This window comes from Oryzias latipes, chromosome 3, assembly GCF_053564925.1.
Source record: "Oryzias latipes strain Hd-rR chromosome 3, Olatipes_Hd-rR_3.1".
In the NCBI taxonomy this organism is placed as follows: domain Eukaryota; kingdom Metazoa; phylum Chordata; class Actinopteri; order Beloniformes; family Adrianichthyidae; genus Oryzias; species Oryzias latipes.
In genome coordinates, this window is record NC_136239.1 from 12,480,269 (window position 1) to 12,504,935 (window position 24,667).

The 24,667-nt window shown below is 38.5% G+C and overlaps 1 protein-coding gene across 3 annotated transcripts in view; it reads left to right on the forward strand.

Annotated features, from left to right (window-relative positions):
* The window catches only part of luzp2 (leucine zipper protein 2), a 238,038-nt gene that overhangs the window by 110,719 nt on the left and 102,652 nt on the right, over positions 1-24,667 (forward strand). For all 3 annotated transcript variants that reach the window (XM_023952501.2, XM_023952509.2, XM_023952504.2), the window contains exons 3-5: positions 6,074-6,144; positions 11,927-12,008; positions 19,959-20,021. In XM_023952501.2, the coding sequence (XP_023808269.1) occupies positions 6,074-6,144; positions 11,927-12,008; positions 19,959-20,021 (216 nt within the window). The remainder of the gene's footprint in view (positions 1-6,073; positions 6,145-11,926; positions 12,009-19,958; positions 20,022-24,667) is intronic.

A 24,667-nucleotide genomic window follows, 5' to 3' on the forward strand; every position in this document is an offset into this window, starting at 1 on the left:
AATTCAGGGCACTAAATAGTGCCCCACTATATAGTTTTTTAGTAGTTAGGATCAGGGTGGGAATTCGGAGACAGCCTACAATTTCAAAATCGAGTGCCCAAGAAATTTCCCAGAAGTCTCCGTGAAAAGCAGCATCGATGTTCACTAGATTGGTGAATATAGACCACAGTGCGTTGTGTTACAACAATTTTTGCAAAGAAAATGTTTTAAAATGTATTTTTTTAAGAAACCATCAACGTTTTCATCATCAGAAGACAGTGGAATCATAAATAGTCGTCACAAAACACTCATATCTATTAGATTTTAACTTCGTGAAATCGATGATCTCTAGGGAGGGTTTGACACGGACGCTCCGGCGCTTGTTTCACCTTCATGAAGCAGAGTGGTTCGGCACATTGTTTCGGGGCGTGTGTCAACTAGCCCGGATCACGTGGTTGATGACGTATGCAGCGCCAAAAGCTTCGTTTGGTCGAACCACGGTTAAGATGTTGTTTTGTTTTACGTTTTTCATTATCATTTCCACATTGAAGTGTCACAAGGGGCTTAGTTGAAGCATATGATATACGTCCAGCCCGCCACCAGATGCCGCTGTTCTGTGTGGTTTCAAAGCCCTGAATGATTTCTGGCACAATTACATGAACCCCTGGGAAAGTTTCATGGGGCTTCTATTCCCATCCCTATTGATTCGCCGTAAAAAAAAAAAGAAAAAAAAAAGTAGTGAGCATGATGAATTGCTTTTAAAATACAGGGCGCTACATAGTCCCACCCTATATAGTTTTTTATTAGTTAGGGATTAGGTCGGGACTTTGGACATAGCCCTAGAATTTTTGTGAACACAGTTAATAAAGTCTGACTGACGGACTGTCTTGTCTCACTTAATCCATCCACTAGTTCGATGCGCATCATGTATGATATAAGTTAAAAAATAGACCATTCATTGATGGCGCGCGTCATAATCTGGTGAGCCCTATGGTGCAGAAAAAACAGTAAACAAATGGACTTTTTTTGCATGACACATGTTTTGGCTTTGCTGTGGGGGACTTTTACCCAGTCATGCATGACACACTTTTTCAGTCTTGTTACTGTCTTTCTACTTAACTGAAGTTGAATCACCCACATCTCCTTCCACCGTGTCATAGCTTTTTCAGTCAGCTGAGTTTTTAACTGGGCCTCTACAGCAACCCGATCCGTTTTCTGCTAAACTGTTGTACATTTGTTCGTGTTGGAGGTCATTATGTCGTTGCGTAACCCACTTTCGACAAAGCTTCAGCTGTTGAACAGATGGCCTCCAGTTTATATCAGTATACAGTGCTTAATCTTATACTCTGTAATGGCTGGGTTTCCAGGCATTTTCATTGTGCACATGCTCCACTAGTCACCCCTCCATAGTTTCTACTCAAATATAACTAGTTTCTTTAAGATATAAAATTTAACCGGAGCTTTACCTGGATAAGCACTTTGTATTTAGAAACAAAGCCATGCACAATAGAAAATGTCCCCATCATCCCTGCCCTGGCATTTCGATGCAAGATTTTAAATGTTATCGTATTTCTCTTTCCGCAGACTCTTTCCGCAGGCATCCAAAATTGATTTGTGATTTTACATTTTCTGTGAGGGCATCCATGCCTGCATTTTCAACTTATTTGTATTTAAGCCCGTCTGGTGATGTATCAACCACCTGTCCGTTATGTGTAACTGCTCTCTCCAATGATTGCTGGGACACGTTCCCTGCAGATGATGAAGTAGGCGCAGAAAATAGATAGACAGATGTACCTTAAGCTTCCATCATTTATTTATCTTGTTGCCATGGTGCAAAGTAGAAAATGGACAGTCTTCTAAATAGCAATACACAAGATATTTCACAGAAATTCACAAACCCTTCTAATGTTGTGTAGATATGGAAAAAAAATAACTTAATAAAAGCTTGCTGGTGCTTTCTACAGTATAGTGCATATAGAAAGACTTAAATCTGGAAGGAAAAAAAAAGGGTGATTTATATAAAGATGTTTTTAATCTGGCTTCTGGAGGATTTATACTCTGTGATATTCAAAAGTACAAGAACCTCTGTAGATTGTGTTCCTCTCTAAAATAAGCTGTCAGCAGGTAACTGGTGAACAGATCATTCCCTTTTATGGCATAGCCCAATAGAAAACAGGCATAGTTGAGCAGCGACAACCTTATTGCTTTACAAAAAAAGTACCGGTAATAGGCTAAGTTTATAAGTGATTACTTTTACTAAAATTGTAACTGAGTTATTAACTAAGTCGTAGCAATAGTAAAGTATCTAATTACTCATAAATATTACTGTTTCCTTACACACTTTAGTTTAACTTTATGCTAACATTTCCCTGTCTTCATGGAACAAATGTGTTTCTCTCAGCAAATCCCAGATGTTTCATTTGATTAAATTTCGGAAAGAAGGAATTCAAATTAAGTGCAGAGTTCATAAGGGATTTTGCTTTATTCGACATGAATCATTTTTACGACCATGTGTCCAGTTATTCTGATAATTTGGTTAGGTTACGTGGTCAGTTACAATGTTAAGATACAGCATCTTTAGATAAATTCATTTCAGAGCATATTTGCCTTGGACTATAAATAGAATGAGATCCATTACTTTGTGAGGGAAAACCCAACTTTGATTATGTTGAATTGAGTTGAATTTCAAGCATTGTGGTCAAAGCAATAAAGAATTTACACATATTTATCAAACTCGTCAAATGGGGAAATGCAGAGATTAAAAAGACAGAAAATAAAACAAAACAGAAAAGTCACTTAAATCAGTGGTCCCCAACCTTTTTAACACCACGGACCGGTATGACGTCACACAAAGTTTTCACGGACCGGTCTTTCAAATGTAGGCTGATGAGTATTATAGCAACACTATGACGAAGGGGAACAGAATAGTGCTTTTATTTTGACATGCATGTCATTTTACATCACACAGGGGTCATCATCCTCTCCACTTCCCACACTCATGGTGCAAAAAAGAAGTGCTGTCTATTAAATGTAGCTTTTTTTTTTTTTTCCCGGAAGTCGAAGGGTCCTCTTCTGTCTCCTGGCTGTGCGTTTTCCCCTTGGCAAAGAAACATTCCAAAGACGTTTGTTTTTTACTCATTTTGCTAGCTCCTGGGTTTCATTTTAGCGGTGACCTATCACGTGAACGTGAAGAGCGCCTTGGCCTGCGTCTAGAGCACGCTCCGCGTGTTCGCCACTCCTGCTCTAGAGGGACATAGACGGATGTAACAGAGAATCGGGCAATTTTTCAAAATAAAACTTCTTTTAGATTCCGAAGTAAGTAAGACGGAAGTAATGTAAGTTATTTATTCTTTCTGTGCAGCCCGGTACCAAATGACCCACGGACCGGTACCGGTCCGCGGCCCAGGGGGTTGGGGACCACTGACTTAAATCACATTTGCTTGATTAAATACAGTAATAAATAACTAACGAATAAGCAGAGCTTGATTTATTGTTTGAAAAGAAGTGGGAAGAAGCGATCTTATATAATCCTACCACAACTGAGTTCATTCATTTTTATAGTTTTACAGTTTTTGAAATCCAGTTCTAAGCAGATAGATTCTTTTCAACTAACAAAATCCAGTGCATAGTAATGATTGATTATCTTCAGAAAACATTGATTTATGATTTCAGTAAACAGTAACGGTACCGATATGTAATAATCATTGTTTATAATTAGAACACATGATCACATTAAACCAGTTATTATTGTTACACATTGCAGATCAAGTCAACAAAATTGATGGCTCATTGATTGTAATTAAAACCTCTCAATAATCATTAATACACATTACAATGCAATATTCCTTGGTTGTAATCAAAAGAGCTTTGATTATTTCACCCCAATCAAGTTCACACATGTATTTGGAATTATTCAAACACTTGTTGATCATTGACTCCTCTTATCTTCATATCCTGAAATCAGAGTTTCTTTATACATTTTCTTTTTTACATTTGGATATTTGAACATTGTTTGATCTCATAGCTTAACCCGTTCCAAAGTTTAGTGCCACACACAGAAACCTTTCTTTGTGGTTCTTATCAGTTTGATCTTGAAGTTCCTACATCACTTCAGTTTGTAGCCTCCTGCATTTTCTAAGAACTGTTTTTGGATATTAATTGGTAACCACCCACTGGCTCTGTTTTGAAGATACGCTGTGTAAAAATCCACAACGTCATTCAGTTTTAAAAGTCTAGATCGATAAAATAAATCGTTTGTATGATCAAGATAGCCGGTCAGTCAGACAAAGAGGTTTGACGAAGTTTTGAAGAGGTGAAGGAAGCCTATCTAGATCAATGTTCTTCTTGCACGTTTTCGGAGTCTGAAAGCAAGTTTAATGACTTAATTTTTGTAGGCCATGAACTTTATTTTTGTTATGGATGATGAAATGTTTTTGAAAGACAAGCCCAGCCATTAAGATGTTTGTATTTTTCGGCACAGTTTTTGGTCTAGTTTGGCCTGGGATGCGACTCATACTCAAGTAAGACTAATATCTGTTTAAAAATGTACGTTCAAGCAACCCTTTTGATTAACAGTTTATGAAAACCTGGTTATATGCGCATTTCGGGCTTCCATATTTAAAACTCTTGTGTTTATGTCATGCTCCGCACATATTTAGGACCCTGTTTGGGCTCGACGCCCAAAACGTGCATTGAAAGTTAAACCAGGTTGATTTGACTGATCGTGGACTAGGATTTGGTAATGACATGTCGATGGTGTCCACTTTAATTCACGGTAGTGGTAATTTTTTAAAAATACATCATGGAGGAGAAAAAAAAATAACCTTGCTTTGTTTCTACTCACTTTTTTGTGATATCAAGTCTTTCATATATCAGAATACTGTTGTGAAAGAAAAAGCCTTGGGTAAGATTTGCAAGATTTGACATTGCGCACCAAGCTTTTTTCCAACTGTAAGTGGTGGACATACGCTAGTATTGGGTAGCAATGGTCCATCACATGATCAGCGTGAACATAGCACGATTTATGGTAAATGGCCCTACCACTGCAGCACGGTCGCCAGCCTATAGCCTATAAGATAGCGTTGTTTTTGTTTGGTCTCATCCTATGACATCATTAATTAGACACAGCGGCCATAGAGGTTTCCCTCTATGATGCAGTTTGTTTTAAAGAAATAAATATTCTCAAATTGTAAATATCTGTGCTGGTATAGTCATAACCTGGATTCCAGCAGATCATGAAGTAGCGCTGTTTACAAGTTAAAAGATGTTGGTTTAATTCTTGGTCTTGGTCCTTTTTCGTTTACGTGTTTTTGGAAAAAAAAACCCAACCTTACATTGCACTCAATGTGTATTTTATTAGTATGTGAGTGAGGGTGAATGAGCACTTTTATCAGATAATAGAGAAGTACTTCATAAACTCAACAACACTAGAAATAAGCATTAGATAAGGAGTCCATTATCTCAAAAGGAATTCAGTACATCAGAAAGAACAGCATTTTCTCATTTGGGATACAAGCTGTTCTTTTTTTTTTTTTAAAGTGTTAATTGCTACAGGCATCATTTTCAAGGAGAATATCAAGACTGTTACCTTTGTTTGAATCCATTTTTGTTCTTGAAAATCTGGTCATTTTCTGTTCTGATCATAACAAATACAAGTCTTCCATAGAGGGCTGTTGGAGAGCTTGTGGAGCAATTAGAGAACTCACTAATTCATAATTACCCATCAGCCATCTGCTTAGTTGCCAGCAGAACCCAATCTGTGCATCTTCGTGTACCCTCATTAGGACATTCATCAGCAGATTGTTAAAAGTAATGTAATTTTAGAAAGGGGCATTGACTGCGTTTCACATCTGCTGCCTTTTTTTCATCATTTTTCTAGATTATTATGCCAACTTGATGCTTTTTTGCGCTGTTGCAACACCTTGTGTTCATATAAATAATAAAACATATATATTTGACTATGAACTAATATAGAAACTAATCTTAGATTATTGTCTCTTATCTGTTGTCCATTGAACCTAGGAGCAGGTGCAATTTAGGTACAATGAGGATGTTTCTCTTGAAAAAAAACAAATGTCTTTGTTCTTTTTTTCAGTCTCTGAAAAGTGATGACTCTGTAACCAAAAAGGACGTGCAGAGGATTCTGGAGTTGAGTCACAAACAGAGGTACAGTGAGGCTCTCTCCATGACATGAACAGACTTCCCAAAAGGAGCAGCAAAGGCAGCAATAAAGACATTTTCAGCATGAACGTATTAAATTACAAAAAGTGACATTTTGATTAAACCATTTAGCTTTTATGTTGTTTATAGCAAATAAATTGTGTTTAGGCAGCATTAAAAAGAGCCTTGGATTTTACGTAACGTATTCTTTGGACTAAAGGGTTCCCCACATTACACGGAGCACTGTCAATGAGTTTTCCAACTTACGTCATGTATAAGGAACACATAAAGCGAGACAAGAGTCATAGATAAGCTTTTCGGTCATTCAGACTTTATTAACCCTTGCGCTATCTTGTGGGGTCAAAATAAACAATTATTATAAAACACTCAGATCAATTAGAATTTGCCTTCTGAAATTGTTGACGTCATATTCTCAGTTTATAAATAAAAAGCAGCGAGCACGGAATCTATTGATACATGTCAGCCACTTGTAAAGTGTTAACTGTGTTAGAGTATTACGTTTGCAAGACATAAAAACAGACCAATACCTCTCAAACAGGGGTTCTCAAAGTTTTTGCAGCGGCGGGCCAAATTAGGTACTCGTCATTAGACAGGGGGCCAAGTTTGGTGAAAATAATGGATAAACAGAAAAAGTTGTTTTTAATAACTTTAATGACCAAGTGTCATTTGTACAATTAACCAGGCTCTCCAGATGTTTTCCCAGATCCTGTTGGAGGTTGCTGCCCAGATCCTCAACTCGTCTAGTAATTGTATCATTTGAAAGACTTTCTTTTGCTCTGGACAAACAATGTCAGCTACTTTCTTCATATATTCTTTTTACCAATTTTCCGTCATGTAAGGGCTTGCTACGCCATTTCCAAAGCCACAATGTAGCTAGCTGCTGTCACAGCTTCACTGGATTTAGCCATTTTTGTAAACATTATCTACTGTGCAGCATAGCCTCGTTGTTGTTGTTGGAGCTTATTGTTGCGCCCCTCGCCGGTAAATTTGTCATAGTTTGTATGATTTGTAACATAGTGACAATTTGAAAGCGCCTTTTCTCCTCGCCAACACAACGTTTTTCCTCAAAGGAACCTGCTCTGGCTCTCTTTTTTTGCGGGCCACAAAAAATCTTCCCGCGGGCCGCCATTGGTCCCCCGGGTTGCAATTTTAAAACCCCTGCTCTGAAACAAACGTTACTATGGCTATGCTAACTCCCAACCTAGTTAGTTACGCATTCAGGTACCGCTACATGTTAGCATTATTAAAGTGTGAGGTTGTTCACAATGCCGCTAACCGCCACTCTCTTTTGCCACCTGTAAAAAAAAAGAAAAAAGAAAAGAAAAGAACTGATACCATTACAACAAATGTTTCTGTAACTACGCTAACTCCCAACCTAGTTAGTGACACGTAAAGAAAAAAAAAAACAGTTTGACAGCGCTACACGTTAGCTGCTTTCGCGTACACACGATAACACCCAATGTGATTAATCAACAATTTGACAGAGCGCCATGTATCTCTTTGAATCGCTTCGGCATCTGTTAGCACGACTAGAATTTTTCCATATACAAGGCCCTCCAGGATTTTTAAAGGCAGCCTTTTTTTTGTTGTTGAAAAAAATGAAAGCTGTTAAGTGCGCCAAATAGTTTAGAAAATAGGCTTACTTTTTTCTTTTTACCATTTAAACATTTACCATTATTATTTAAAATGCAAATGAGTTATTTTCCCAACAGAAAATATTAGAAAATAGAAAGTCTATTCACTTAATGTTTGTTAAATGATGCGTTTTTCATTTCTGAGGCATAATAGCTGTAGTTGTTAAAGTTCATAAAATATATGCAGATTGTTTTGTAATCATTAACCATTTTATAATTAGGTAACTCTATGGAAAACAAAATGACATGAATGAAAATATTTTTTATTTTGAAAAATGATAACTGTGCCTTATAGAAATCCAATAAGGCTGTGTGTAAGAAAAAAAATAGGAGAGTAATCTGTAAATCCACACTCACGGTTTATGCTGTGGATTGATTGGTCATGCACATAAACTGATTTATATGCACAAATGGAAGATCTAATGTTTTGCGGCATACACTTCATGGCAGAACTCCAAAAGACATCAGAGTAAGGGGACTTTTTTGTGTTAATGCAGACCCTCTGTGCACTCAGTGGACTACTTTTCTTTAATCAGTGTGCACCTTTTTCATATCCCTCCACAGCGGTGTGCTAGTGGCAGAGAAAAAAAAAGAATCACAAAAAAATAAAGAATTTTCTTGTAATTTTTATGACCATTGTCCAATGGCAGTCTACAACACCTTTCAGCAGTTGCTGCCTTGTAGTTGGATGAAAAAAAGAAAATATTTTTAAACAGTATTTTCCCTTTTTTTGCAGCAAAACAAAAAAAAACACTTTCTGGCCTTCAACATTTACGATCATTTATGGTCTGTGTCGGGTGCTTCACAGTTTTTTATGGGTGTAGATAGAAGCAGGTGGATAATGCAGGGTTCAATCATAAATTCGGCCTGTACAGTTGAAAACAATGGACCACTCTTCATTTTCTTGCAGGCACATCAACCATCTGTGACTCAGTGCTTAATTCTTTAGTGAGCGCGCAGAGAAATTGGATTTATTTAAAGTGCCTGACCAGGTAGAATAGTCTGATTAATGTTGTGTGTAATGAGTCTGTTCAAGATTAGGAGTCATTTGTGGCCCCTGATGCTCTATGAAATGTCAGCCTGATTGAAGTCCGACCTCATGTTTGCAGTATGTTGATAGCCAATCAATAGCCCATCGCAGTTCCACAGCAGCTCACACGTCATCAAACTGAAACCATAAAGCTTAAACTTGGCTTGGTGTTGCCTACCAAGCATTTAGTGAGCCACTATTTTTTTTTTTTTTCCCAGTGTTATTAATCCACCCTTTGCACTTCTGCAGCTGCCAAGTGTGATTACTAACAGACTCCATCACAGTGGAAGCAGACAGGTGATTCATTGCCAGTCATTTATATTTGACAAGTCTTTACAGAGATTTGATTGCATCCTGAAATTAATTTTTTGCTGCAAACTGCAATGCATTGAAAATATTTACCAACACACTCACACACAGAAGAAATGTTACATCTTATAGCGACATTAAAATCAGCTGTCCAAAAAAGCGTTTTGAATTGCTGGGCCAACAGGGCGCATCTCGCCGCGTCTGTGTTTTCCGCTGGCAGCTTGGACTGTGCACATCCTGTTTGTGTGACTAAATGTTTGCATGTCTGGAATGCCTGAGACGGGATTATGAATCAAAATGCCAAAGCAGTGACGGTTGGCTGGTTGCAGTGAAGAAGAAATGTCGGCTACTGTAAACGTATGCTAAAAGACATGGTCACTGGCTACTAAACTATAAAGCTGTCCAGCTCTGAGGCCCACTCCACACAAACATGAAGGGTTATTGTACTCTCTGCTGCTTCTGCGCATCACTGTTTATAGCTTAAGTTTTTTCTTTTTTCAAACTCACAGCCATATTTTGAAATAGTAAAGAGGCTGTTACTTCAAATCTTACTGCTCTGCCTTACATGACGTGATTTCTACAAGCATTTTGGAAAGCACTGACCCGCATCACTTCCCAACTCCATTAATAATTCATTGTGCATTTGCTGTTATCTGTGCACAGTAACATCAAGCTGTGCTGAAATAGTCCCTGCATTTTAATGCACAGCATTTAGCATTCATGTTAGACCCGTAACAAATGCAGGGGGAATCTTCACGCAACAAGGATAAAGTCAAACGCTGCTCATTACAACATATGCAGAGTGGCAGTGTGCACTTTTTGAAGCATCCATCTAGTATAACCTTTAGGTCCGCACACACAAATTCCTGTACAGTTCTGGCTTGTTGAAGCTGGTCATTTTTCACAGGAACTGAGAGATCTAATAGTTGTTCTAAGGGGGGGAAAAATGGTTCCTAAAGAAAAATATCCTAAGTAAAATAAATTTATGCAAATCTGGAAAGAACTATTAGTCTTTGAGAGTATCTTAGCTGTCCATCGGAGTCGTACTCAAAATATAGCCTCGTAGTATTGGTGTAAGGGTTCATTTTAACAACAATTCTTTGAATTTCATCATTTGTGGTTGACGATACAATTTGAACGATCCGATTCACTGACCTAATATGGATCCAGAAGATCTTTATCCAAAACGTCAACCAATGTGACTCAGAGATAGATAACTGGATACTGAACAGTGGAGGTGAAGATAACTGGAATGATGGACTGATCAGTTTTTGCTGACATCACGTTTGTTGTCCACTGTGATGCGCTTCTTGTTGTTTTTTTTACGATATAGTAAATAAACTATACTGTACCCAATCCAAATTATTTTTTCATAGATTGATGAAACCAAATAATTTCAATTTGAAATCGTTTTTTTTTTTTTATTATTGGTAAAGGGCTATTTGATTAATAACTTGCCTCAGACAGATAATCTGGTTGGATTGTAGAATTATAAATTGTCGATTACACCCCTAAGGTATTCACAATAAAGTTTAAAACTTAAAAAAAAAAAAAAAAACATTTCAACATAGTAAAAGTTTAGTCACACATTAAAGAAAGTAATCTACAGAGCCTGTAAAACAACAATTTCTAGACCCACTCTGATGAAAAACATGTTATTGGTGTTTCAGCTAGGAGCTCTTTACGCGAATTTGGTTTTAAGCTGTTCAAAATATTCGGTCCTTTGAGAGTTACGCAGTTTATAAACATTTTATGTAGTTCATAATTATTACGTAAATATTATGCAATTGTTCGTAATATTTGCTAGATGCATACACAAATTTGTGGCTTTGCACGACTGTCCACGTATGTCTAACTGACTTTTCACGTATGTACCAACGATGTTTAACTTTTATATCGCATTCGAGCGCGGCCAGTCTACAGCTCACTGTTCCCCCCAGGGGATGGATCAAGATGCGAATTTCCCCATTGTGGGATAAATCAAGTATCAATTATTAATTAATTAATTATTATTATATACGACGCACATATCCCGTTCAAATTATGCTATTGCCCTAATTAATTGTATATAAACAGCACAATAATCACGCACGGTTCATGTTCTATGTTGATTTATGTGTTCTACGCATGGTTTATTCGTACTTTTGTGGTTTTAATGTGATTCATTCATAATACATCTGTGAAAATTTCACGTAAAGACCACACCTCTTCTCACTTTTTCCACGTATATTCAGACATGACCAATTTTTCTCCTTGCAATACGCTCATAATGTACACAGTGGTTGTGGGACACGGACTTTAGGGTGGAGGTGTGAGGGGCCTGTAAACAGAGAGCTCTCAGAGAGCCTGTAAAAAGAGAGCTCTGAGTATCAGTGACCCGTCCACAACTCAGAGGCAAATTTGAACTCCTACCATTCTATAGAAACTTATTTCGAGAAAACGACCCAGGTTTATTATTTGAGCTAAAAAATAGACCACTGGGTACATTTTGAAAATAGTCCCTAAAACAATCCTTAAAACAACTTTAAAAACAACTTTTATCATTTCTTAAATGTGTTTTTTGTTAGGCATGTCAATAATGGCATTGTCTCCTTACTGTTTTGATACAATTGTATAATTTTCCACCAAAAAAACAGAAGGAAAAAAATGGAATCGTCTTCACATGAACTACTGTGACTCTCAGCAGTCTTTACAGCACTAAAGTGAGCCACTCTATGGCAGAGCAGTGAAGGCCTCTGAGTGTCTGAGAAAGATGTGCTAACAGGGTGTTTCTGACTTCCCTCCCACATGACAGAGAGGAGATGAAGTCCCTCCAGGCAGCCCTGCAGAAGCAGCTGGATGAGGCAAATGAAAGAGCTGAGAAGCAGCAGGCTACGGTAAGACAGAGCTGACCTCACTACCAGTGTTCAGTCTCCCCTAACCAGCCACTTTCACCTGTCACACAGGCCCCTCTGTGATCCATGCTCATTACGTAACAGCCGGCTCACGCTTCCATCTCTCAGCTCTTAAATGAAGCGATCTGAAATGGCACGGAGCTGCGTGCCACCTGCTTTTTCTTTTTGTTTGGTTTTGTTTTGAGGCCGGTGTAGACAGCAACTTATGCTCCAGTCGACTTATTATGCAAAAAATATGGTAATTCGTATTTCAGTTTATTCTAAATAGCTGCTATCAAAATCCAATTTGATCTAAACCAATGTTATTTTCAAATTAGTTCGCTGAATAGAACATTTATAAACATTTATAAAGTTCATCCGTCAGGAAAAACAACCATGAAGTATGATGCAGTGAACAATAGCAAAAAGGAAAAACATTAAGTTCATGTTCTGTAAGTTTGAACAAAAAGCTGAGCGTCTTAACTGCTTTATTGTAAAAATAAAAAAACAAAACTAAAGCTGTATTCTAAAAGAAGGCCTAAAAATGTGTCAACTAAGTTGCTCGAACAAATGATATTTTTAAGTATACACTAACTTCCGTAACTTTTAAACATTGCACAAAATAATGTTTTGAGGCTCCTTCTAGCATCTCCCAAGGCTGATCTTTGGTGACGCGCCAGAAAAAAAGAGGATTCCCAAAAACAACATTGAAAATGTACGATCAAGGACTTACTGTCTTGGCAGTTTACCTCAGTATATCTTGTGAGGAGTAATATGGGGGTCTAGTATACACACTTGAATGGGGGCCTTTCAATCCTTATACAAACAGAACAGCAGCTTGGTTTGCAAAGCTGGGAGTAAGTCAGACTTAAATCCTGGAAAACTTGAACTCTGCCAGGTTTGTCATTTCTGTTGAAACTTTTCATGAACTACGTTTTTTTTTTTTCTTTTGGCACAGCAGGATGCCAAAAGGATTTTACTGTTAAAGCCTTACAATCTCTGTGTTTGGGGATGGAAAAGCCCTTTTGGCTTCTGCAAATCATGACCTCCAGCACTCATCAGAGCAGCTGAAATGAAAATCAGCAAGTCATTAGCCATGGTTCTTGGCTGGGAAAAGGTGGAATACCCCATGCATTGACCTTACCTTAAATGCATGAGTCAGAAGCTTTCCATTGACTTAGCCAATTTATGCCCAAATGCTCGCTTGTGGTGGTGAGTCGTTGTCTTTGGACAAACAGTAAACGATCCCTAATACAAGCTGTGAAGAACAGATCCATCTGTACGGAGCCAAAGTCTCTTCGTGAGACCTTGATGGAATTGACCGGTACAAGTGTTGTGGTTTTTAAGATTGTGCGGGACTGTGTGGGTCGTCAACAGGTACGGCCACACCTTAAGGGGAGCATGGCCGTGGCTTTCAGTTCCCTTGCGGCCACCTCATGAAAATGGAATGCACCATTGTCGTTCATGTGGTAAGTGCAGTTTGTGTAAAAAATAATGTAATTGCACTTATAATGAATGAATGATGCTGTCATTTGGTGCGATTACGGCGTGTTGTAGCCATTAGTAGGTGCACCCACTGGCTCCTTACTACCTGCGAGCAAAGGATTTAGGCAGGTAAAACATAAGTGCCCGTAGCTGAGTGCCTGTTGGATAACCCAGACAAACCACACTCTAATTGGCTAATTTCCTCATTTCGAGTCCGCAGCGGTGTTATCACTTGTTATTACTTGAATAGCAGTGCACGGGATTTGGTGAGGTTGAAAAAATGAAAAGTCAGTGTAACGTGCCTGCGTCTCACCTACTTCCCCCTTACTTGACCTTACATTTTTGTATAAGTGTTTGCTAGGACCTGTCGCCGGCAGCATGCCCATAGAAATAAATGTGCATAAAAATGTACGCCCTATGGCTTCACTCAGCCATCTTCGACTTGCGCGCCTCATACAGGTTTGCCCAATTTGTTGCCCACAGACAGTCCGTATCCACCTGTAAGAGCAGTTGTGAATATTATGGACACATCCAACCAGGGGGAGACTCCTTTGAAGATCTAGGCCACACTGGAGAAATTGTACTTCTTGGCTTCCTTGGGAGAGTTTTGGTATCTTCCATGAAGAACTGACAGAAGTTGGCTGGGGGAAAAAAGGGTCTGAGCCTCTTTCTTCTTTTGGGACTGCTGACCCTACGACCAGATCGTCTTAGAAGATCAACCGGTCGATCTTCAAAGACATGAGAGTAGATTGTAGGCCAGCAAAGATAAATGATCAAAAAATAAAATTCTAACAAATTCATCAGCAAATCAAAATTCTCCCCGAGAAGTATGGGGCTTGATTGACATGCAGAACGGCCAAAGGGACATCCTCTGATATCTACGTCACTGCACATGTGTGTTTAAATACACCAAGCGCAAATTCTGTCCGTCATCAGAAAGTCGCTACATGCACCGCGGCACGCCAAGTCCCCGCCAGAAGACCACTCAGACCCACTAAAGTGTTTATGAGGCCCGGATCGCACCGCGCTTTGGAAATGCCATGCTCTCCCTCACTGCACGGTGTACAGGAGAGCATGAAATACGATAGTCACTGCGTTCTGATTTTGTAATAAAACACCTCATTTGTAATTACAAAAGTATCTCTTACCGTGTCGTTTTTGAATTATCAGTACATAAAAAATGTTATGTAGTGTAATAGTTCATAATACTATGTTTATTAAACAGTATTTTAGTATCAAAATACTACATGTATATACACACACGCACACACACACATATATACATGTATATATATATATATTTATATATAGGTAGATCTTCAAGACATTGTCGTCTCAAAAGTAGCTCAAATGCCAAAAAAGTGTGAGCACCCCTGCTTTAAATGAACAGGACGACTCTGACGAAGACGTGTTAAGTATGTGAAAAACACAGCCATGTATGATAAAAGAAGCTAAGATGTCAGTTATCAATACAGACACTTATGAACCTTATTGAACTAAACAGGAAAGAATTAATGGATGAAAGAAGTCAATGATAAAAGTGCATAAACACAAAATGATTTAAAAATGTCTGTTTGCACTCCTTCTTTATGTTTCTGTTTTAGTGCATGTGCTGAGCTCCGACATGCTTGTCTCCCATTTCTGCCCTCATACTGCCTTCAAGACCTTTCCTTGTTCTGCTGCCAATGCCTTTATCATCAAATCAACATGAGGCCCGTGTGGCTCCACTCACCGCTCACCCGGCATGTTCCTGGGATACACTAATGAAAACCTTTTCCTGCGATTGGACCAAATTTTGATGCACAGTCACGATGTTGAATGTGCACCTCTACATTGCAATCAGCAATCAAATCAAGTCTGCACTCTCTGAGATAAACAATGGCACATTAACATTTCAGGTGCTGTTCCTGCCAATTCTTATGGATTAATAGAACAGCAAAGTATTCTGGAATTTTGTGGCTTGTTTTTCTGTTTATACTTTGTTCAATTTTCCTCTCCTGTAGTGAAGCAGGGCTAAAAATCAGCCTGCAATTACCACATATGTTTACCAAAAGATGGAAAATGAACAAAGATCAGGATTAAACCTTCAATTTTCAAAAATAAAACAAGCATTTGTAAATAATACTGGAATGTTTTTGGAGTCTATTTGTTACATATCTCAAACTTGACGATTTTTTTTTTATATGTTTAAACACTAAGATAAATGATTTGCAAAATATTGCTTCCTAGACTCAAATTAAATTAGACTTTCAAATTAAAGGAAGCTATGAAATATCTTCAACAGCTTCCTACAGGGGTTGCCACAGTAAATCAAACTGTTTATAAAATATAAATGGTAAAATGTATTTTTCATTACTACTTTTAATTATATCTTTTCATCGTAGAGGCTTTTCTTTTTCCAGCTAATTTGAGCAGCATAAAATCCATCTGCTGTTTCATTGACATTGATATCATTTCCTTTTAAAACCCTAAATCCTAGGTGCATAAAAAATTAGTTCAATTCCCCGCAGCCCAAGCCAAATCAAACTGAGTCAACTGGAACATATAAGTTGGTTTAAATGCAGCTAATTTTTCAGTAGATTTACACTTTGAAAGTACAAAGTCAAGTCAGAAATGAATAACCTCTAGGTTTTTATATATCTATGTTTACTTTTTTGTTGGCTTTTTTTGTTTTGTTTTGATTGCTTGAAGTAAACCAATCCCAGTTGTAAAATATAAGTCAAAACAATTCATCTTATCATCTACATTTGTAGAAACTAAACAGCGGCTGCGTCCAAATTAGAGGGCTGCAACCTTCAACGGTCGCGGCCTTCCCCGCCAACGTTGGGCAGGTCCTTCGCCGAGCAGGTAGACCGGATGTTAACGGCTGTGAATTTGGACAAGTCTAGACTTTAGATAATTCCACCTGTTACATCGGAGAATGTCGCTTAGCAACCTTGGCTGGCTTATTTGATCCCACTTTTATTTTCTAATATTAATTATAAAAAGGTGTAATTATTTCCAACTCCGGGTCCCGCTTCACTGTCCGCCATTGTTGTCAGAACATCCCAGTGTTCATTTTGACGGGTATATTGCTCTCTGGGTGGGTGTTATTGTGAATGTACTAATGTTGCTACAGTGTTACAGTGTCGTTTTTAGACACAGCTATTTTGAATGTGCTAATGTGGCTAACGTGTAGCATGTCACAAACAAATTCTATAATCACTTTGAACGCAGTTAATAAAGTCTGACTTACTAACAGTCTCATCTCTCGTAACCCTTGTGCTATCTTAGATGACCCCACCCTTACATTGACGTGTTCCCCCTACCATGACAAAGGTGGATAAAGGTGGAAAGATTTCATGGATACCAGTGAGGTTCACAAATCATTGAAGAAAAAAGGTTTAGCGCACTGTCTAGTGGGTCTAGATGACCCCACTCCCAACGATAAAGTGCCTAGGATAGCACAAGGGTTAATGCACCTTCTAGTTCAGCGCACCCTATTTGTGACATCATTGTGAAGATCGACCATTCAACTGTGTGCCTTGTAATCCAGTGTGCAGACTTTTTTTTTAATATTAAGATCTAGTCATGTATCCTCTGCTTCCACATCAGTGTAGCTGTCTAAAGACCTGCACATATTAAACATGCAGTAGTGGGAGTTGTACTTTGACGTTCATGCTGACAGTCCTGCACACACACAGCAGAGTTCTTGAGCCGACTTTCTAAATAGGTAAGCTTGTTGATTGTAACAACATCTTTGCTAAACATTAATCCTATCCAAATTAAAGTTATTTGGAATGGGGCAAGCAAATGGTTAAAACATCTCTGGATCAGAGTGCTGGAGACATGGATGAGTGTTCTTAAGCTTTCTCTGCAGTCTTGAGGATGAGGGTGGGGCACAGCAGTCTCATAGGAACAGTGTGTCTCTAAATCTTACTCTTCACAATTTTCCTCAAACTTTAGAGGGCCAATAGTTAGCTGGATCCAAAATCTTATTAAATTTAAATGTAATAAATACATTTAAACTTATTTTGCACACTGGGTTATAAGTTGCAGTCAGTTAATGGTCTATTTTTAAACTTATGTCATATTTAAGGCATGCCAAACTACATTATATTACCAAAAGTATTGGCTCCCCCATCCATATGACCAGAATCAGGTGTCCTAATCACTTGGCCTGGCCACAGGTGGATAAAACCAAGCCCTCAGGCATGCAGATTGTTTTTACAAACATTTGGGAAAGAATGGGCCGCTCTCGGGAGCGCAGGGAATCCCAGCGTACAACTGTCATAGGATGCCACCTGTGCAAAAAATCTAGTCATGAAATTTCCTCGCCCCTAAATTTTCCACAGTCAACTGTCAGCTCTATCAGAACAAAATGGAAGAGTGTGGGAACAACAGCAACTCAGCAGACAGAGAGGGGTCAGCGGATGATGAAGCGCATAGTGCAAAGAGGTCGCTGACTTTCTGGACAGTCAATTGCTACAGAGCTACAAACTTCATGTGACTTTTAGATTAGTCCAAGTACAGCACACAGAGAGCTTCGTGGAATGGGTTTCCATGGCTGAGCAGCTGCATCCAAGCCACACATCACCAAGTGCAAAGCGTTGGTTGCAGTGGTGTAAAGCACACACCAGTGGAGTCGCCTTCTCTGGAGTGATGAATCACACTTTTCCATCTGGCAATCTGTTGGATGAGTCTGGGTTTGGAGGCTGCCAGGAGGATGGTACATTTTGAACTGGATTGTGCCGAGTGTGACATTTGGGGGAGAAGGAATTATGGTGTGGGATTGTTTTTCAGGACCTGGACTTGACACCTTAGTTCTTTGAAAGGAACTCTGATTGCTTCAGGATACCAAAACATTTTAGACAATTCCATGCTCCCAACCTTGTGGGAACAGTCTGGTGTGGATGAGCTTGACTGGCCTGCACAGAAGCCTGACCTGAACTCGATAGAACACCTTTGGGATGAATTAGAGCGGAGACTGTGAGAGCCAGGCCTTCTCCACCAACATCAGTGTGTGACTTCACCTATATGCGCTTTTTGACAAATGGTCCAAAAATCCTGTAAACACACTCCTCAACCTTGTGGACAGCCGTCTTTGAAGAGTTGTAGCTGTAATAGCTGCAAAAGGTGGACCGACATCAAATTGAATCTATAGGATGGTTCATATGTGAGTCAAGGCAGACGACCCAATACTTTTGGTAATATAGTGTATAAGTTGCATTAAGCAGGACAGAAATCAGATATAAGGCTTTCAATCAGTCGGACTTTATTAACTGCGTTCACCGTGACTCTGGATCTTTTTTGTAAACATGCTATACATTGGCCACCTTAGAACTATTAGCCGTGTTTGGGTATTCACGATACCTGTAACTCCCAATCTTGCTTGCGACATGTAAAAAAAAAAAATGATACAGCTAAAACTGTGACTAAGCTAACTTCCAAACTTGCTAGTAACACGAAAAAAAAACAAAAAAAACACGACTAAACATCGGCAACATTATCGCATTCCCTATAACACCCAACCAAGCATTATGACAGAGCGCCGTGTACCTCTGAAAATTATTTTAACATCAGCACCACTAGAACTAATCCATATACAAGGTGCACCGGATTGAAAGGCAGACTTTTGTTTAAAAAAAAAAAGCCAAAAAAGCTTTTAAGTGCGGAAAATGTTGAAAAGTGGTAGTAGAGTTGCTAAACCAGCAATGGTCACATTAAACACAAGCGTAAGTGTGCTGTGCTCATAACGGGATTGCTGTAAACACAGAAAACACTCAGCCGGTATAAGCAGATGAGCCAACGAATAAAACAGCAAGTGGAAAACAGGTGTTGTGGTATCTCAGGAATATTTAGAACTTGTTGCTTGTAGAACTGAGGGGCCCAGCAATTAAACAAGACTGGACACTTATTAGGCGACGCTAAAGTAGAATGGCATGAGAAATATTGGGTTTGACAACTATTTATGTCTCGTTCCTTTTAAAGGGCCGAGGCCCCGATGCGTAGCCATCTGCAGTGACAAACTGCTTTTTCCATACTAAAGGGTCACTGAGTCGCTGTCAGCTTGAAAACAAATGTCCTCATTCATGTAATAAGCCTTAGTTTTACAGCCTGGGTACAGACCACAAAAAAAAACTACAGAGGAAGATTTGCAAGCTTCAGTCTGTGCTGTTACAACATCTTATAAATTTAAGCAAATGTAAACTAAATGCCATTCTGTCACGGACAAGTAAACAGCCCAATGCAAAGGAATAATAAACGGTCTAATACAACAATGTATTTTTTTTTAAAGGACAATGTATTTTATGTTGTTATTGCCTGATGAAAAATGTAAGAAATGTTTAGAGGTCATTTAAAAAAAATATGAAAGTCTTGTAAGGAACAGAAACATTTTGTCCCAAAAGTGCAGATGTGACCATATCGAATGTGATCATCATGAATCTCTCACAGTTCTTCTTTTGTCCTTTTATTTTCTGTCCACAGATTAAATTTCTAAAAGTGGAGATGGAGAAAAAAACCAAAATCATCAAGGATTTACAGCAAGAAGTAAGTCACACAATGATCACACGCTGCATAGACACCAGTACAGTCCCATAAAAGCTTGAAGGGTGAAGGATTATATTATATAGTATCACTCACTAGGAAAACCAACTAAACTAAGTCATGATTGCAATCATAATTGTGTAAATTTATATTTAAATCTAAAATGTGTTCTTATTTATTGATGGATTTTTTTTTGTTCACACCTGATGTCACAGACAGCTGAACAACAATTACACTAGAAAATGCCACTGAAACAAAAGCAAAAAACCTGACGCTACACCGTCTGGCATTTGGCTCATTGTGGTACAATAATTGTTAAATAACTAAAATAACTACACATATAGTAATTTAAACAACAGTGGGCCATTAAATATACCACAACTGCACTGGCAGCAGACAGCAGCTTTGTTTTAAAAAGGTTTGGGTCTTCCATTTCTAGTTTTGCAAAAAAAAAAAAAGTGATTTATATATCAGCAATGTGACAGAAAAAAATGAGGAAAGATTTCAAAAAGAAACTGTCTTGCGGTGTGGATCGGAGTAAATGTATGCAGGGTTTTGGAAGCTCAGCTGAGCTGATTCATACTACAGAGAGGGAAATCTAAAAAAAAAGAAAAAACTAAATATCACCTTAGGTCAAAATATTACCACGTTGTCCTGAATATGTTTTTCTCTTCAAATTAAATGTTTCACAATGTTCTAGATTTTGGGTAAATACTTCCTCAGTACACATCCAACCAGCACAGAGGAGCCCAAATATTTGTTAAATGTATGACATCAGGGTCCATTTCTATACGGCTCCATACACCAGTGAAGAAAAGTTCAGTCTCAGAAGTAAAATATATTTAAAAAGACGCTTAAATCCATCATACACATAAATAGTGTTTTGACATAAAGTTGATCAGTTCATCTTAATGTGAGCAGACGTTTAGACAACAATAGAGGATTTATTCCTAACTAACAATCACTGAAGTTTTGCTAACCCATTTCTAAACCTTCCCATCGGCGTGAATGACCTGAACCCAAGGTCAGACTCTGGAATCCCATGTCCTGTCAAAACTTTATTAATCTTGACAATATACAAGTTAATGGAAAATTATAGATCTTTCTGATCTTGTAGGAAGCCAGATTGGTTTGCAAAGATGTGTCTAACAACACCAAAAGATTTCAGAAACCGAGTCATTTGGAGAGAAAATCCTGAACTGAATAAGTTAAGTTTTAAAGCACAGCACTAAAATCTAATCGAATCCAACTGCTGTATTTTCCGCACTTAGGACGCACCGGATTAAAGGCGCACCGTCAATAAATAGTTTATTTTCAAAATGATTTCAAACGTATAGTGCACTGGACCATAAGACGCATTAGGGCCTGCTGGTGACGTCACTCGCAACCGGAATTTTACGCATGTAGTATAACCAGAATTTATGTCAAACGACTAGAGTTTGCGATCATGGAGCAACTGTGACCATAGGAATGTCTTTTTAACACTGAAAATAAGAGAGAGAGAGAGAGAAAGAGCGGACAAGATAAAAAATAAAGCAAGACTTTAAGATCCTATATCTCATGTAGAGAAGGTATATCTCATATCTTGCCCTAGACTAGAGAATGCAATTTGCCTAATTGTTTTTTGGTTTATTTGCCACTGCATTCTCTGCTTCTGCTAAGTGGACGAACACACCACCCTCATCTGCCTCAGCGCGTTCACATCAAGTGTATGAGCAGGATGTAGATGGAGACATTAGCTGTGTTAGCATATTAACAACACTTCCAACCTTGTTTGTAACACGTAAAACAAAAAAAAAAAACTTACACCGCTATCTATGCTAACTCGCAACCTCCACAAAAAACATAGTCCAGTTAGCATATTTACGTGAACACCCAAACTTGTTTGCAACTCGGAAATACATGGACGTTTTGACAGAGCGCCTTGTATACCTCTCAAAATCACTTCAACATCAGTAAACACAACCAAAATTGATCTATAAACAGAGCCCTCTGGATCATAAGGTGCGCTGTCGGTTAAAAAAAAAAATGGAAAGGCTCGTAAGTGCGCCTTATAGTGCGGAAAAATACAGTTCATAATTAGAGTGGATGAGTGTTTTCTGTTCCTTTGCAAAGAAAGGACCCAAACACCTTGGTAAATGGCGTATCCTTGATAAATGGCGTATCCTTGGTAAATAACGTATCCTTGGTAAATGGCGTATCCTTTGTAAATGGCGTATCCTTGGTAAATGGCGTATCCTTGGTAAATGGCGTATCCTTGGTAAATGGCGTGTCCTTGGTAAATTGCGTATCCTTGGTAAATGGCGTATCCTTGGTAAATGGCGTATCCTTGGATAGCGCTTTCTACCTTCCTCGAAGGCCCAAAGCGCTTCACAGTCAGAGTCCCATCCACCCATACACTCAGACATTCACACGCTGATGGTGCCAGCCTTCCACTAGGGGCAGGGTGGGCTTCAGTGTCTCACCAAAGGGTGCTTCGATACATAGGCGGGCAAAGCGGGAATTGAACCTGCTATATTATGATCAGTGGGTGACTGCCCTCCCACTGCACCACGGCCGCCCCAGTCGTTAAATCAACAGCAAAGCTCAATAAGTGAACAAGATTCTGCACTAAATCAATTGGGAACTAGTAGCAACAATGAAATGTTGCAAACAATTTCTAGAGTTACTAAATACAATGAACCAAAAGTTATTTTTCATAGAACATATTCATCTACATGGTTAATAATAGTATGCAATGATTATTATTATAATCATCTTCTCCTAAATTTCAATAATTAACGACTAAAAGCTAAATTTCACAATTTGCTGATCATCTTAAATGTTTTATTCTTCAAATTTAAAGTAGTTAGGGGAATATATATTTAATGTCTTGATTTATAAGGCTTAAAATCTTTTTTTTGCATTACTTTAAATATATTTATATACATTTCAGATTGACTCTAAACTAAAATGGATGCAGACTCATTTAGTCATGTGAGGTGGTTCTAAGGTCACTGCTAGAATAAATTGCCTTTCAAGGTAATAGATCATGTCATAGCATCATGGGAAATAATGATGCATATATTCTAAGAGCATTGAACCCTAAGTTGAAGGCAGCTCCGGGGAAAGGGATTTTTGCCAGATGTTCAAATTAATTTGAGACCAATTCTGATTAAACTCTGTTTTGGTAACATGATCAAGTGCCTCAAACGAAGCACCAAACAGTCACATAATGACATCAATTTAGTGCAGTCAAGCTGTTCCAAGAAGTGTCTGGCATCGATCGCAAATGATGGCAAACACTACAAAAGGGGAAGCATCTCTTTTTTTTCCTTTATTTTGGTGTTTTTAAAACTCCCTGTACTTAAATATGGTTAGTTTTTTTATTGGTCTACTATAAAATTTATTTTTTATTTTATTTTTAAAACAGATTTTTATGTTAAACATTTTTATAAAATGAAACAGTTTGTCTTTTATCAATATTGGGGTGGGGTATTACAAAGAATTTCCTGGATCAATTTGATTCACAATCCAGTCGATTCCACTCAAGTTTGAATTTAGACGAAACTTCCGCCTCTCTGTGACCCAGTTGGACTACATGCTATCCTGCATTAGTCTGAGGAGGAAAAAAAACAAGAATAAAATTAGAAAAACTTGTTAACTATTGTCTTAATGCAAATAAGAAAAATACCTTAAAGTTCAGGATGAGAATGATCAGATTCTCCTCCATGTTGTCTTTGGACTCCACCTGCTGATCACTAACACATCACAGGCAAAAGCTGAGTCCCTGATTGGTTGACACAACATGTTTTTTTTGCCGAAGATCCGATTTTTGAACTCAGAGCTAGCCGCAACGGCCAAAACGTGCTCCTGCCAGACCGACTTGCTCAATACTCAAAACGCACCGCAGGACCTCTGATCACGTCTGTACATTGACGTCACATTTGAAACTGAACCGACGCGTTATTCGCGTTCGGTATGAACACAGCTTTAAAGGAAATAGATAAATAATAGATGATCTCATTCTCAGTGGTATGACATGCTGATCAATGGTATTCTGCAGAATCTGGAAATTGATGTTTAGCTACTTCTGTAAAAATGTCTGGAACCAGAATCTTCGTTTGTTGCTGTCTGTCTGTTTGTATGTTGATAAAACTCCTGGAAGGGTCTCTTTGGAGCAGCTCTCTGATGGAGCATCAATTAGGGCTCCTGATGTCCTGCCTCTTAAAAATGCATGCAGTAAATGGGACTCCAGCTGAAATACACAAGATCCCTATTCACTGATGCTCAGAAGACGCTGGGGTGAATGTTGGTGAATCATATACCTGAAATGAGTCTGTGCATGCTTTTCAGCAGGGGGGTAATCAGATCTAAACGTAGGCTCTCCTTGGCAATCAATTAAGTGATTTTCACAGCGAGGGCATGTCTGAGTGAAGATGAATCTGTGCAGCAGATCAGTTTAAGTGAAGTATATCACTTACTTAAATGCATGAAAGCATCCACAGTTTCTGTCTAATTTGAGTTGTCTGTGCTTTAGTACTAGCCCTCCTGCAAAAAACTCATTACCACGAGCCAGCCTTCAACGTGCTCAATAATTGTGCCAAAACCAAGAGTTGGCCGGTCGCTCTGCCAGCTGTTTTTGACAACTTGAACTGAGCTGGAATTGA